Source organism: Catharus ustulatus, chromosome 20, assembly GCF_009819885.2.
Source record: "Catharus ustulatus isolate bCatUst1 chromosome 20, bCatUst1.pri.v2, whole genome shotgun sequence".
NCBI classification, from domain to species: Eukaryota; Metazoa; Chordata; class Aves; order Passeriformes; family Turdidae; genus Catharus; species Catharus ustulatus.
In genome coordinates, this window is record NC_046240.1 from 3237316 (window position 1) to 3253402 (window position 16087).

Sequence of the window (16087 nt, forward strand, 5' to 3'; positions counted from 1 at the left end):
TTGGTTTATTTCTTCCAAATTATACCCTTGGCCTCCTCAATCGCCAGTCTGGTCCCTTTCTGTGATATGCAGGAGGAATGCCTGGCTGGAGGGAGCATTTCTGCAGTTGTGTGTCCACCCCCAAGGCCAGAGGCTCTGTTCTTTCTGCCAACCATACAAACACAAGGTAAGGAGAGGCTGGAGCAGAATTCCTCTCTCCTGGTAACGCTTGCAGCAATCCCACATGGATTAAGTAAAGCCTGGGGCCCTGGTTGGGCAGGAGAAGCTTTTAAAAAGGCAAACAAGGGTTTGTTATTTCACATTACCAGTCTCTTGGCTGCCTGAGGAAACAAAAGCTCAGATTTTGTGACTATTCTATTACATATATATATGCACACACATATATATATATGTATCCAGAGAATACCATAGCAGCTGGTCTGCGCAGAGCTCCGGGGCTGCACTCAGCTGTTGAGCACTGAAAAGCTGAGGTCACCTCCCAGCAGAGCTGCTCACACATCCGAGATGCGACATCAGCACAAGGCACAGAGCGAGCACGGAAAAGGAGGTGAAGGCACAGGAGGGATGGGGAATGGCTGGTGTCGGTGTGAGCACACACAGCCTGGGCTCGGAATAATCCGGGTTGGAAGGGGCCTCACCACACTGTCGGGTCCATCATCTTGCTTGAAGTTAAATTACTACTTAAGTCCAGTTAGGGTGCTCAGGGCCTTGGGCCTCGAGAACTTCCACATTTTCAAGACGTATTTGTGGTGTTGGTGGCTGGGTTTGGGGGTTGGTTTGGTTTGGGGTTTTGTCAAGTCAGGGAATCCCGATTCTAGCGTTTTCCAACCGCAGCTCCTGTGTTTTTACTAGTTTGATGTGAAAGCTTTTACCAAACACTCCTTTGGAGCTGGGAGAGGCCCGGGCCACCCATCCTGCCCTCTGGGCCGGCGGTCAGTCCCGGTTCCTCCCGGTCAGTCCCGGTTCCTCCCAGCCAGTCCGGGCGGTCAGTGTCGATCACTGCTGGTCACTCCCGGCGCTCCCGCCGCCATTCCCGCGGCGCTCGACTCCTCGGCGCTCCTCCCGCCCGCGGCTGGATCGGCTCTGCGCTCGGCAGCGCTGCCTGGCAGGGCCGGAAGCAGCCGCCGGCCTGTCCGCCTCGGCCCGGCGGGACTCGGCCGGACTCGGGTCCGTTCAGCGCGCCTCGGGCGGGTTCGGCTCAGCTCAGCCCGGCTCGGCTCCGGCGGGCTCGCTGGACGGAGCCCGACTCGGGCGGGCTTGGCCCGGCTCGGTTCGCGCTCCCGCGCCGGGGTGAGGCGGGCGGGCGCCGCCATGGTGTGAGGGGCGGGGGCGAAGGGGCCGAGCCGGAGCCATGAACCTGCTCCCGGCCAACCCGCACGGCAATGGGCTGCTCTACGCTGGCTTCAACCAGGACCACGGTGAGGCTGCGGGCTCGGGGAGCCGGGTGGTGCCGCGGAGGGGCGGCGGTGCAGAGCCGGGGCCGGGCTGGGCTGGGCCTGGGGCTGCCGCGGCTCCCGCCCCATCACTGCGGGTCCCGCTTGCGTCCCGAGGCTGCCGCCGCCGCCTTAGGGGATGCCCGGGGTGTGGCGGCTGCAGCTGCTGCAGGGAGCCGGGAAGGCTGCTGGCAGCGGGAGCATTTAGTGGTTGTCCCGTTGTTTTAACGCTGGTGCGGTCGTGTGTGCGCCCAGCGCTTCGGAGAGTTGAACGGGTGGCTGGGGGGAGAGGAGAAGGAACAGGACCGGGCTTCTTGGGGCTCGGGCTGCTCACCGTGTGTGGCTCCGTCCCCCCCCGCAAAGCCTGTTCTTCAGGGCTTTCTTTGGGAACTGCCCACACTTCAGCCTTTTCTCAGTGTACATTCAAAATCAGTGGTGTCACTGCTTTTTTTCTTTCTTTCTACCCGGTTTGTGTTTTAAAAATAGAGGTTATCACTACTAATCACACTGGCAGGGAAGCACTGATACAACAGCCCTCCCCCGTGAATCCTTGGCTTATCTTTTCCCTTTGTTAGAGGGGAAGGCCTGCTCCAGAAAGGGGGTACATGTGCTTCATCCTGCTTTGGCAAGACAAAAATAGCACCAGTCTTATGAGTATGTGTCATTTTTGTGTAAGAAAGAGTAGAAGCTCATAATTTTGTAACACCCTTTTGCCTTAACAAATAATATTCTTGCTTAAGACACTCTTGCAGCCTCTGTCATTGTAGACTGCAGCTCACGTACCTGTTGCTGACACTGTTGAAGTCGTGTGTAAACATGAATTATTCTGTTGAGTTTGGTCAAATGCCTCTGATGATATCTTGGCAATAGCACATCAAGCAGGTAATGAGGTGTGAGCATCTTGGCAGCTCTCTTCCTGCTATCCCATAGACTTGAAAAGAATGGAATAGTCTGTTTCTCAGCAACTCTGCACTTACATCATCCTCCCTCTCCAACAGAGATGGAAAAAGATTTTTGAGGATGAGCTTAACTTCAGATCTGCAGGGTCTGTAATGGAGCAGGGATATTTGGTGCTTGGCCTGTAGAGCTGTGTAAGAAGAAAAGTTTATCTTTTAGTGCAAAATGCCTTTAGATCACTATTTTAGTGTAAAACTTGTTTGTTGCGAAGTTCTGTAGCAATAAATGCAAAACATCCCCCTTTTTCGAATAATGTCACATCCAAAGCACCTTAAGGAATTTGTCTTGGGAATCTGTGAGCTGGCAGTATTCGTGTCCCATCTGCCCTCACCTGGCCAGGCAATTGAGTGATGACAAAAAACACGGAGAAAAAACAAGCTGACTTCTGTTTGGCAGCTCCTGGAGCTGTTCCTGTTAGGAATGATGACACTGCACTGCAGGTGACACAGCGACCTTTTGTGAGTTTATGGCTCTTGTAAAGTACTGAAGGGCAGGTGATGTTTGGTCACCTGAAGGAGAGCAGAGAGGAGGGAAAGCTTCCTGCTTCCTTACTCTGCCAGGAATAGAACGTGAGTCACTGGGGTGCTGAAGCTCACAAGTGTGGGTGTCTGCATGTACTGTCATGATAACCTAATTTCTTAGTAATTTAAGACTGGCCAGTCCCACAAGGATGGGAGAACAGGAGGGATCATCAAAGAAGTCTCTGTGGGGGTGAATCTCCCTGACTGGCAAATGATACAGCAGCTGTGGTTGTTCTGCCATGAGCCTCTCTTTCTCTGATTTGAGTGATGCTGGTTTTATCTCAGGTGCATTTGCTACTTTTGGGCTTTAAAAAACAAACAAACAAACAAAAAACCCACAAGGAAATAGAATTTGACAGCTGTTTGAAGTCAGAATATTCTGATTTTTCATCTTAATTTGGAGACTGTGAGCTCCTGATTTCAGATCCTTTCCTAATGCTTTGAGAAGGACACTAAAGTGCTTTTCAGAAATGAAGAGACACAACATCATAATAAATGGCCATACCTGTAAATTGCTGACAGATTTCTCTTTTGTCACTGTTGCAGCATAAAGCTGGTTTGCAAACTGAGCTGTGGGTTTGTTTTGTGGAAACACTTAAGTATTTACTCTTCTTCAGTGGGTTGGGATGCTTTGTAGCACCCTGCAATGTTGGTGGGGTCCTGTGCTGTTGGCTTTACACAGCATTTATGGTGCTGAGGAAAAGCACAGCACAGAAACTGCGCTGGACATTATTGCTTCCCTGGACTCCACTACTGCCCCTGCTGGACCGCAGGCCCTGGAGCCTGCAGGTTTCTCTGTGCCCATGTGTCCCTGTCAGTTTGTGGCATCTTCTAGGCTGGCCATTAATTTAACCCTTCTTCTTCTGCAGATTTGGAGGAACAAAACTCACTCTGGCCTCACTGGCAATGGTGACAAATAGCACTTTTACTATAGGAACAAACACAGCTGTGGGTCAGGGCAATAACTCTGTCTTCATTACATTAAAAAAAAATAAAATATATCTGAGTTATCTTTAGTGAGTAGCTTTCCAGCCCATCTGTCCCTTCTTGGAAAGAGAGGTGCACTTCTTGTGGAAGGAAGTGAGCCTAAGGAAGTGTTCTTTCCTCTGTCAGCCCCTTTCAGCTCTCGCATGGAACGGCTTACAAGCTGTAGCCATCAAATTTGTGTTTCCAATGGAACAGAAATCAGTCAGGTGGGAAGCACCAAGCTTCAAAGCTGCTCCTGTAATCTGGACTTGAAGCAGGGACAGGAATCTTCTGTGGGGTTTTCTTCTCTTGTTTGACTCAGGGGTTGCCGTGCCTGAGGGCTTCATATCTCTGTGGGTAGTGATGGACCACATGGGGAATTTCACCATTACTCACATCCCCACGTTCTGGTGTGTTCTCTTCAGTTGAAAATGTGGATATTCCCAAGGCATTAAAGCAGCCCACGTCTTACTCATGAGGTTGATCCTGCAGAAAGCTGTAGTGATGCTGCAGGAAGTGTAAAGTGTGTGTCTGATTGCATCAGGGATGCTCCATTTGGGTTGTTAGGAGCTGCTGGGATCAGCACAACTCAAACCTTACAGCACTTTCTTAATACACAACAGCTTCAGCATGCCTTCCCTTTGACTTTCCTGGAAATACAATATGGGATTAGAAAATAGTTGCTGGAAAATAGTTATATGGATCAGCTGTGAGGAACAGATCAGTTCTCATCCTGTACAGTGGTGCTATATGTAGAGGGGGAGGTTTCCATTGCAGTTTGACCTGGCTGCCAGAGTGAATCAATGCTGAGAGGGGAGGAGAGAAAGTGAGCAGGGTTCATATCAAAGCCTATTGCAATATGGTTGTTAATCCTGCTACAGTGACTACATTCACATTATTAGCCACTTTGTGTTTATGTATGTAAACAAGAACTTTGTACACTTATTATGGCAATAATAACTTATTTATGACAGTATCTTGGACTGGGTGAAGTTGTACCTGAGAGGCTTTTGGGTTAAAGGTGTAGGTTTTTGTGTTTTGTTTTCTTACCCCACACACCCTGTGCTTGTTGGAGTACTGAGTTTGGGAAAGGGTTATGTTTAGACAGAGCTCCTCAGCTTTTATTTGAGGGGTTCAAATCATTGCAGTATATAAGAATAGAACCAGAGTAACTGGAACTTATGTTGCAGTACCTCAGAAATCTTTAACTGGATTTTTGGGGGAGTACACATGAATTGTGAGCCACCAACCTGCCATCAGGCTGCTGCCAGTGACAGCAGCTTCTTGGTGACTTGTCATTGCTCTGACTTCACTGTGGCATTTCTTTGTACCAGTGCCTGTGCTGACCTGTCAGCAGGGCAAGGAGCAGGACAAGGGACTGGCAGTTTAATGGATTCCGCTGAAGAAGCACGTGCATACTTCTATATTAAAAAGTAACTACTATTATTTTCCAGAGAGTTTTAATCTGGTTTCTGCTTATGTCCTTTGACAATTGGCATATAATTATTGGCATGGTGCAGCAGTCAGCTCTCGTTAGCGCAGTTGGAAAAGCTGTTTGATGAGCACTGTGCTCTGGAAACATCCACAGCAGAGTCGTAATCGTGAGGTGAATTTGGATCTATTAAGAAGGGAGCTCGCTTGCTTCGTAACTGTTGGACCATAAACATTAAAATGCTGGTTTCCTGCACCCTAGTGTGGCACAGGATCCAGGTGGGTTGGGAATTGGTTTCCTTACCTTCCATTGTTTTCTTACCTACCTAAAACCAATACCAAGACATTTCCACCAGGCCAGTGTAGAGGACAGCTTCTCTGGAAGATTTTCACTTGCCATCACTAACAGAGCCTATGGGTGTTGTTCAGCTTGAGTGTAACCATGCAGTTGTTGAGCAATGCTTTCCTAACCCTCTGGCTCTTGCTTCCTTCTTGAGTGTATCTGGCAATTACTATATATGTGTATGTGTATGTGCTTTTTACTACAGGATGCTTTGCATGTGGAATGGAAAATGGATTCCGAGTTTATAATGCAGATCCACTCAAAGAAAAAGAGAAACAAGGTAAAACACTTACTTATTACACCATGCTGCTCTGTGTTGGAAGCTCAGCCTTCTCATTTTTTCCTGACTGATTCTTGCTCAGCTTTCACTTTTCCATCCCTGGAAGGCTTTGAATAAAGCCTCAGGAAAGGGAGCTCCTGCTGGTCCCACAGGGACTCTCACTTGTGCCATTGCCTGGTCAAAAGTCTTTGTGCTGTTAATTTGCACAGTTGGCTGATGAGGAGTTTGTCTCAGCTCCTGGCAGAGTTGTGTTTGCTGTTGCTAATGTTTGTAGCCTGAGTAGGAGAGGTGTTTCCTGGGTTTTTTTTACAAGCAGGAGGAGTTGCCACCTGCAGCCATCAGAAGTTGTTCTGTTCTTGTGTGCTGATCTGGGTGATCCAGTGTGGTAGTAAGACTCCAGGTTTTGTCCTGGAGATCTCAATGTAACATTTCTCAAACTCAAAAATATTGTCTGCAAGAGCACTGAGAGCTCAGACCTCTAATGCTCTAAATCTTACCTTCTATGTGTGCTTTAAAAATTGGGGAGGATCACAATGTGGTAAAGCTTCTCCTGTGTCTTAACAGAAGTCAGTAGATGAGCTGTGTTAACAGTGGAACCTTTTATCAGAAGGCAAACAAAACTGAGTCAAAATATGGGAAACTGAAACTGAGCCATGTCATTCTAACTCTAAATATAGGAAGTGAGTTGCTAAACAGGTTTCCCAGCACTTTCAGCCTGTGATGAGAAAAAGGATTTAATAAGAGGAAAAATGCCCTTAAACTAGCAATTCCTACGAAGTCAGGCACATTTCCACTTGCTACTGCTGTAAGGATTTTAGTCACTGTTCACATGGCCAAAGCTGATAAACTATTTTCTACTCTTAATAGTAAATTCTTCTCTATTAGAATAATACAAAACATACGTGCCTTGGGACTGTCACTTGTGACAGCATGTCAGAGTCAGGATTCAGCCTGAAGTCCTGTGGAGGTCATTGCCAAAACTCTCCCTGTCAGTGGCTCTGGATGGAGATGCTTCCTGGACTCCTGTGGTGAAAAGTTTCTTATGAGTCAGATTGCCTTTTCTCTGGGGAGTCTGTGAGCTCTCACTGACCTGGCTGCGTAGGTACAGAGATCCTGTTCATTGTTCCTGTAGGTTTAAACCTGCCAGGACACTCCCAGCTGGAGCTTGTCCATTTGATTTTCTCTGTAACCCAAATCTTGCTGCAACCCCAGCTTCTCTGTCTTACATCCAGGAGTTCCAAGCAATACCCATTGAAGCAATGATTCAGTTCTCTAACACGGATTCAGAACACATTACACATTCTTCAATTGTTTCAGTTTATCCCTTTTAAATGTTGTAGAGCTTTTTGTCACAGTGATAACACCTCTTCATAACAGAATGTTCTGTCCTGCTTTAAATGCTTTAATGGAGTCAAGAGGAGAATCTGGTGCAGAAAGGGGTAGTGCTCAAGTATACAACTGTTCAGGAAGAAAACATAGCACTCAGAAGTGCTGTTGAAGAAACCACAAGGGCTTGTATGAAATCCAGGGCTTTACTGCTCCAGTATGAAGAACTTTCAAGGAATCCACGTTCTCTGGTTTTTAAGGGCAGCCAGGGTAGGAAGGAAGATGCTCTTCTCAGGTGTCTGAGAAATGTGCTGGATTACACGAGCTTTTCTTATAACAGTGGTAAAAATTAGATGGCAATTTAACTGGTTCTGGCACTTTAAAATAAAATATTTGTTTTGCAGAGTTTCTAGAAGGTGGTGTCGGCCATGTGGAAATGTTGTTCCGTTGCAACTATTTAGCACTAGTAGGTGGAGGGAAAAAGCCGAAGTACCCACCCAACAAAGGTGAGCTTGAGGGGTGGAGCCTGCAAACCCCTGCCTTGCCCCTGTGTGACCCTGCCCAGAGAGCTCCCACAGCAGGGCCCCCAGCTGATGTCCTGAAGGTCGGGTGAAGGGCATGGTGCAGCAGGTTTAAGTCACCGTGCTGCAGTGAGTTGCATCACTGCTGGTGCAGGGCTGACAGGCTGGTACCTGCAGGGGCTGCTCTCCAAGGCTGCTGACCTTATCACAGTGAGCTCTGCAAGGAGCAGGAAGCTCCCTGCCTGGCAAGCTTCCTAGGAAAACGTACCACTCTTTTCAACTGCTGCATTAGTTCTTTCATAACCCTCAGAGCAAACAAAAAAAGCTGCTTTTCTTTAGAAAAATACATCTTTATTGTCAGTTTTTGTGGTTGGAGTCGAGCAGCTCCTGCCTGAACCAGTTATAGTGGGAATTAGGGGGGTGCTATGTGGTGGCTCAATGCCCTCTGGTTAGCAGGATGCCTGTCTGCAGCTGCTTAACCATTGGATGAACCTCTTGATCAGACTGCTGGGGGAACTGCAAGTTGTTATGAGGGAGTTGTGGATCTCTGAATGTGCCTTGATGGTCTAATGCAATCTCTGCCCTGTTCTAGTCATGATCTGGGATGACCTGAAGAAGAAGACTGTCATTGAGATAGAGTTTTCCACAGAAGTCAAAGCAGTGAAGCTGCGAAGAGACAGGTAGGTACAGCAGAGGGGACAGACACCCAGCTTGGCTTTGTGCTCTTACTCATTTCCAGCTGCTTGTAAAAAGAAAACGATCCAGCTGTAACACCAGCAATTGCAGGTGAAACAGGCTTTTGGGGCCAGAATATTAGGTGTAAACATACCACAGTTTAAGTATACTGCTATTTGAAGCCTTGGTGAAAAGCCTACGAGACTTCCTGGTCCCCTGATGTAAGGAAATACTCTCCTGGGGCTCCTGCTGATTTTCTAGGTATGGAGGAGTGTGAAGAAAATTCCAGCAGATCCCTGGAGCAAGAGCAGCTGTGAACAGCTGGAGTCTGTGTGTGCGTGGGTGGAGGGGCTGGATAAAAGCGTTTTGCAGGCTTATCATTGCGTGGCTGCTGCAGGGCTGGGAGTCTGCTGCGAGGGAGGGCAGGAAGAACGTGGCTGTTAAATCAGTTGAAAGCCTTTGCAGCTCTGAATGAATGTTTGTGTCCCTGTTTTACCCTCTTGGAGTCACAGGAACCTCTGGTCTGTTTCAGAATTGTGGTAGTCTTGGACTCGATGATTAAAGTTTTCACGTTCACACACAATCCCCACCAGCTGCACGTCTTTGAAACCTGCTACAACCCTAAAGGTTAGTTGTGCTTGTGGGCTGGGGAATGGAAGCAAGTTTATTGTGATCTTGACATGCCATTTATCTTCAGCTGCCTCAGTCAGTTCTTTAGAAGTCATTAAACACTTACTGCACTGCAGTTGTGTCCTTTGGAGATGCTTTTGTGTTTATAGAATGGTTATTAGAATTTATAAATACTTGGCCCAGAAAAGCTGCTTCCTGTGCTCATGTTATAGATGTGATTTCTATAAGAGCTGTATGCTTTCTTCTGTAAAGAGCCTGTATTTTTGCTGGAAGGTTAATTATAAACACAAACTCTAGTAAAGTGCATCATTTTTCTTTCCTAATAGAGCTGGAGGTGTTGAACAGACTCTGCTCTCCTCTTAAAATCAGCCTAATGAGCAAACTGCTACTGTTCTTTTTAAATAGCAAGGCCTGGCTGTGGCTGTTGTTGAACCAAGGAGAGGGGCTCAGGCTCTTTCAGTGATGGCAGGGGCAGAAGGAGCTGGTGCAGGGCTGGCAGTGCCTTGGGGGAGTGTCAGGAAGGGTGGAACAGACACTTGTTGAGAGTGAAACAGGGGATGCAGGCAGTGCTTGATTGGTAGAGAGGATCAGCTGGGATGTCAGGAGGGTTTTCTCCACTAGATTATACAGGATTGCAATCCCCATCTCTGAGGGTTTTCATGCCTGCCTGGAGCCAACATGGAATTGCTGTCATGGAATCCCAGCCTGGATGCAGCTGCAGCAGCCTGACTGACAGGCAGGGGATGCAGGAGGAGGTTTGTTCTTGCACTGAGGTTTCAGGAATTCACTTGGCATCAGCAGAACACCTGGGATTGGTGTGATTTACCTTAAATGGGCCACAAAACATTACAAAGAAAAAAGTGCCAGTGCTGTAAGAGCCAAGTTCAGACACAAATGAATAATAGTTTAACTGATGGAGCAGTGAAGGAGACCTTTTAATTTCTTCTTAAAATAGCTTTGATGTAATGGCCTGACTGGGCTGATCTGCAAAACCACGCAGATTCTGGATAACCACAGCTGGATTGCATTGGAATAAAGTGATGAGAGCAAGTTAAAATTATGCTATTCCTCTGTTTAACTGTGCTCTGCACTCATGGACAGATGATGTTTTGAGACTAGCAATTAATGTAATGTCACTGTCCATTAAAATGAGATTCTGATTTACTCCATTTGCTTATCCTGAAATTATCAATACTTTAGAAACTTACATTTGAGAAGTTGATTAGGTTATAGAAATGATCCCATTGTTCTTTTCTTTTTTTTTCTTTTTTTTTTTTTTTTTGTCTTTCAGGTCTCTGTGTCCTTTGTCCAAATAGTAATAATTCTCTTCTTGCATTTCCTGGAACACACACTGGGCACGTGCAGATTGTGGATCTGGCTAACACGGAGAAGCCTCCTGTGGACATCCCAGCTCACGAAGGAGTCTTGAGCTGTATCGCTTTAAACCTGCAGGGAACAAGAATTGCAACAGCATCAGAAAAAGTAAGAATTATGTTCCCTGCCTCTGATGTACTGTGTGTTCTAGTGTAGTGAGATAAAACAGCAAATCACATCCTTTGGAGGAAAAACAGAGAAATACCTACTGGGAAAATCTGCCACTGATCTGTGCACTCTCAGTCTGTCTTTATCTTCCCTGCTCCTCTGGGATGCCCAAGCAGTCGACAGCCAAGGGCTGTGCCTGAGGTAGTATTTGTTTTAGCTGGCTGTAGCAGTGATTCTTTAGTGACATTTGAACACACCTTGGCCTAAGTAGTTCATGTCTTTGATGACTTCTTCAACAGATACTGTTAATTTTTTAAAAAAAAAAAGCAGTGGAAGGAAGCGTATTTGCATTCTTTCACCTTTATTATTTTCTGCTTAAATTCATTCCAAACCCACTGGCTGAAGAAATACTTGTTAATAGTTCAGTTGTCCTGGCAGGCTTCATTCTGCTCTGGCTTAGCCCCTGTTACAGAGCAGGACAGGGTGGGCTGCCCCCCTCACACAGAAAGGGAGCACGTGTTACATGGGGTGAAGACACAAGACACTGAGGAGAACATGAAGTTAGGGCGCAGTGCTGATCCCCTGTGCTGGGCTGAGGCAGAGAGAGGCAAATGTGACAGAACTGCCTTCTCCCTGGGAAGCACAGAGAGAGCTGCCAGGGCATTCATGTCCCCAGGGAATGTCAGGCAGATGGACCTGTCTCCCTGAGGCAAGCACAGTTCTTGCTGCCTTCTTCCTCTCAGCTGAAATCAGTTTCTTAAGGACAAGCCAAATTAATCCAACGAGTCTCTGTTTCACATAGGTTTTACTGCCCAGCCTGTCACTCAAAGAGTTTAAAAAAAGAAAATGTATCCTGAGTCTCTCTTAAGCTTAATGACTTCATGTCTCCTAAACTGAGTTCTAAAAGCTGCCAACTCCATTGCTAAATAGAGCCATTATCTGCTGCGTTTGTATTGAACATTCCTTGTTTAGCACAGAGGAGTTCAAGCAGCTTTTATTTTCCAACTGAACTAGGAGTCTGAGCACAGTCAGCAAACATCTCAAGCCTGTCTCTTAAATCAAAACTAAACTGTGTTCACCAAGTCTTTCTCTGCTGGGTTGTTACTTCCTGGTGTGTGACTGGAAAACTGCCTCTGTTAGCCAGGTGTGTAACAGGAGCTGCAGGTGGTGATGCACAGCCCAATGTACACCCAATCTTTATCAGAGGAGAGCACCACTGATTTGTTGATCACCTTATCTGAGACACACTGGCTCGTTGTGCAGCTCTGCTGTCAGCTGGGTTTGCTCCAGCTGAAGGACAGTTGCCCATTGCAGTGTTCTATCACCTGACTGGGTGGTGCCTCAGATTTGGATCAATACAGATCATCAGTGTGTAGTAACTGATTCTTCTGGGTTATGTCAACTGAACCAATTTTAAGACAAGACCAGCCACAGCTTGATTATACTTGGTGGGGAAGAATTGCTCAGTAGCAATGAAAACTGCAGTAGTACTGAGGGGAGCATGGCAGAAGTGATCCACAGATCCTGGGCATGCTCTACACCAGCCAGTGTCTGCAAATCAGGGCCTGAGCTGCAGCAGCACCTTAGAACTGAACTAAAAGAGACTTCCTGAGCCACTAAGTGACAAGATTGTACCTTAAGGCATTATAACATTGTGGTGATGGTGTGTGGGGAAACCAGTGTTCTTCCCCAAAATTAAGAGAGGTTTGCAAATCTACCAAGAAGAAAACCCCAAAGCAGCAGTGTGTGCAGGGGCATGCTGGTCAGACAAAATTTTAGGATGCATTCACAGATGTAAAGACAGTCTTCTGTCTTTCCTAATGCAATGCTTGATTTCTTTTCAAGGGGACCCTCATAAGAATATTTGATACTTCATCAGGGCATTTAATCCAGGAGCTACGTCGAGGATCACAAGCAGCCAATATATACTGGTATGTACAGCTGCTTCTGTGCCACCTGGGTCTGGCTGTGCTGAGCCCCTCAGGCAGCACAGGGTGGCTGTGGTACCCTGCCTGCCCTGGGCCTCTGCATCTCCCTCTGGGCTCACTGCTGGGAGGGGAGCAGGAGCTGGGAGCTCTGTGGAGCCTGGCACAGGCTGCAGGACCAGGGACTGAGCTGTGGCTGTTGCCAGGCTGTGACTCTGCTCAGCCCAAGGGGGAGCTGGGGGATGCTGAACTTCCCACTGGCACCCAGGGAGTGCCCTCATACAATTCAACACTGCCTGGGGGCAAGGAGAGCTTTACCCAACATCCTGCTGTGCAGGGGAGCAACCAGGGCAGAGGTGTGCCTGTCCCAGGAGCAGGGAAACCCTCTGCCCAATTCCCATGAAAACTGCCATTGTGCATTGCCTGCAGCAGTGCCAGTGACCCACACCAGTGATGTCCCTCTCAGGGCTGCTGCTGCTGCCCCTGCAGGCCCTGTTCTGAGCTGCCTGTTCATCACAAAGCAGCCCTGGCTGGGGCAGCCCCAGCTCCTCCTGAGCAGCTCTTACCACCCTGCCTGCTGGCCTGGCACAACTGCAGCAGCAGAACTGGCTGTGCCAGGGCTGTGGGTCTGTCCCAGGAGAAATCCTGCAGCTGTCTGTGTTCTCTGCAGTATTAACTTCAACCAGGATGCTTCCCTCATCTGCGTCTCCAGTGACCATGGCACAGTCCACATTTTTGCTGCAGAAGACCCAAAAAGAAATAAGCAGTCAAGGTAGGGATGGAACTGTTCTGAAGCCCTGCGGGGGAGGGGTCCTTGAGCTTTGAATTGCATTTAAAACACCAGCCATGTCACTCAGTAGCAAAATCTACATTGCCGAAGGTGGAAAAATGTATCTGCTGGGCTGGCATGAAGCTGCAGATTTAGGACTCCCTGGCAATTGCCAAGTTCCTGCTGTCCTTTGCAGGGCTGTAGCATTTCTGTAGAGTGGACTTTAGGATGAACATACTTTGTGGACACTTCTGGCAGTTTTTGCAGTCACTTAAAGCCAGCAAGGTAGTTGTAGTGTTTCCCTTCCTGAGAAGGGGAATTACTCAGATCATCTGATACTTACTTAAAGAAAATAAAAACCAGTAAAAAATCATGTGAACACTGCACCTTGTTCAGTAACTCCAGCAGCTCTGAGTCCACCCTAGTCAACACCTTACCAACCTCTTAATGTCTTTTTTTGTTTTCTCTTTCAGTTTGGCCTCTGCCACCTTTCTCCCCAAATACTTCAGTTCCAAATGGAGTTTTTCCAAATTCCAGGTTCCCTCAGGCTCTCCGTGCATTTGTGCCTTTGGAACAGAGCCAAATGCTGTCATAGGTGAGTCCCCAGGTTCTGGCTGGAGAGCCAGGCTTTGAGCTGTGCTGCCTTGGAGGGAGGGACTGCTCTGCTGAGACAGGGCTGAGTGTCCCTGTCATCCCAGAGCTCTGGCTGCTCCCAGTGCCCACGGAGGGAGGCACGGGGCTGGCACAGCACAGGGCTGACAGGGCTGCTGGCCCAGGCTCCTCCAGACACCTCTGTGAGGCTGAAGGGCAGCTCACACTGGAACTGGAGAAAAGGAGGGCACCTCTGGCACAGCCCCACTGACTCTGCTTGTTTGTGTTGCAGCAATATGTGCAGATGGCAGCTACTACAAGTTCTTATTCAACCAAAAAGGGGAATGCTCAAGGGATGTGTATGCTCAGTTCCTAGAAATGACAGATGACAAGCTTTGACTGAGGGAAGGGGAGTGCACGGCTCAAAGCACTGCCTCAGCCCCCCTGCACCTTTGAGGGACAGATCTGAGTGTCCAGTACTGATCCAGAAGTTCAGCAGAGCTCACGGAGAAGCCTGGCTCAACATGATCACAAGCAGCTCTGAAGTAGTGGACTACATATGTTTGTTCTCATTTCTGCAAGTATTCATCATTAAAATCTCTTTGGGTTACTGTCACCAACTCAAGTTTTCAAGATGTGGCTTTCAACAAGCTTGTGCCTATTGGGTTTCTCTTTAGTCCAAACTGTGACATGACTGTAGCTCCAACGAGAGTGCCTGCCACAGGGAAAGCTCTGCAGAGGCTGTCCACACCTTCAGCTGGCCTTAGGAAAAGGGATGTGAAAGCAGAAGATGTTAGGCATTGCTTTACTTCACTGCATGGCTGGGAGCAGGGGAACGCTGGGTCGTGTTTCCTCCACCAGGAGTCCTGCCTCCCCCTCCCCTGGCACAGCTGAGGGAACAGAAAAGGTGACAAGTATGGAGCAAGGGACACTTGTGGATCAAGTCCTGCTTGTCCTCTGACCTGGTGCCTGGGGCTGGGTGGTGAGGGTCGTGTGGCCCTGCTAGTGCTGCTTCAGGTGAGGAATCAGCATTTCCTGGCCAAGGTTCCAGACTCTTTGAAGCAGCTGGAGGCACCTTTGGGCCAGGGCTGACCCAGCTCCCCTCTCCTGTGTGAGCACAGCAAGCACCCAGGGCTCCTGTAGTTGTAGAGCTGATTCCTTCCATAATCAAGTCGGTACTGGTGTGACAGTTGTGAAACTGCTGCCAAACTGCTGCAGCTGGGAGGCTGGAGAGGCCATGTCCAGGTCCAGCACAAGAACTGAACAAGGTGGCAGGAAATTCCATGTCTGCAATGGCTTTAAACTTGCAAACTTGTCTTTTTTTTTTTTTTTTTCCTTTGAGCTGTCGCATACTCTTGCTGCCGGCCCAGGGACAGGTAGGTTAGACTGAAGCCACTGATTGTACACTCTTCCCCACAAATTGTTACCCTATTTCCTCCTGACCTAAGGCACAAGCTCCTAACCCAGACCCTGAGATAGCCCCAAGTTTGGCAGCTGTGGCACTAAACACCGGGGCAGGGAGGTCTTGCTCTTCTGAAAGCTAATTTCACAGATGCTTCAGTCCTGACACTCTGTGACTTCAGTTGCAAACTCTAACTTTGACAAGTCCCTTTTAGTGTCATGTAACCTACTAAGGACTAATTACCATGTTGATGTCAAGGTTGCATGTTGCTTTTACGCGTATTTAACCACAGGAATTGTTTTGCACACTTATTTGTAATATGTTATTTCTTTTAAATAAAAGTGACTAACTTTGCTGTATTCACTGATGGTCACAGCCATGGTTTCCATTGCTCCAGCTGGGGGAATAAACCTGTGAGTCAATAGTGGTGGCTGGTGAAGGACAGGAGCTGAACCTGCTGCATGAAGAGGGGACCAGGAGCACGTGAGCCACTGCCTGGGACATGAACCTTGTCTGTCCAACTTCCCAGTACAAACCAGTTTTTGTTCAGCACTTACCTCACCATTCCCCCCACTGCTGGGCTGAGGCTCCTCAGATTGGAAGAGCTGGACCAGCAGAAGGACCTGGAAGTGTCATTTCCCAGAGAAGGATGTGATGGGGAAGGGCTGGAGACCCCAAGGGTGATATAAATCCCCTCACTGGTCATGATCCCAGCACCAGGAAACTCCTCAACTCCCCCCTCCAGCCCCTGCACCTGCTCCAACAGCTCTGCTGGGCTTCAGCTGCCCCTGCCCTCCTGTCCCACTTATCCCAGAGCTGACAAGAGACCACAAAC

The 16087-nt window shown here is 48.2% G+C and overlaps 1 protein-coding gene across 3 annotated transcripts; it reads left to right on the forward strand.

The window, feature by feature from the left end:
- Positions 1 to 412: 412 nt before the first annotated feature.
- On the forward strand, positions 413 to 15615 carry WDR45B (WD repeat domain 45B). Of its 3 annotated transcripts, none has more exons than XM_033077021.2 (10): positions 413 to 547; positions 5857 to 5931; positions 7662 to 7763; positions 8371 to 8458; positions 8986 to 9080; positions 10375 to 10565; positions 12411 to 12496; positions 13161 to 13262; positions 13733 to 13854; positions 14143 to 15615. In XM_033077021.2, exons 1-10 carry the CDS (start codon positions 505 to 507, stop codon positions 14247 to 14249), a joined length of 1011 nt encoding a protein of 336 aa, XP_032932912.1. In that variant the 5' UTR covers positions 413 to 504; the 3' UTR covers positions 14250 to 15615. The 3 variants fall into 3 exon arrangements, with proteins under 3 accessions (XP_032932912.1, XP_032932910.1, XP_032932913.1); XM_033077019.2 differs by lacking the exon at positions 413 to 547 and adding an exon at positions 1101 to 1418; XM_033077022.2 differs by lacking the exon at positions 413 to 547 and adding an exon at positions 5564 to 5587.
- Positions 15616 to 16087: the final 472 nt, after the last annotated feature.

Excerpts from the sequence above, each read along its gene's own strand:
- WDR45B (XM_033077019.2), top strand. The coding sequence starts at position 1,352 with ATGAACCTGCTCCCGGCCAACCCGCACGGCAATGGGCTGCTCTACGCT. Across the intron at positions 7,764-8,370 it reads GAAGTACCCACCCAACAAAG|TCATGATCTGGGATGACCTG; the intron begins GTGAGCTTGAGG and ends GCCCTGTTCTAG. Across the intron at positions 13,263-13,732 it reads AAAAGAAATAAGCAGTCAAG|TTTGGCCTCTGCCACCTTTC; the intron begins GTAGGGATGGAA and ends TTTCTCTTTCAG.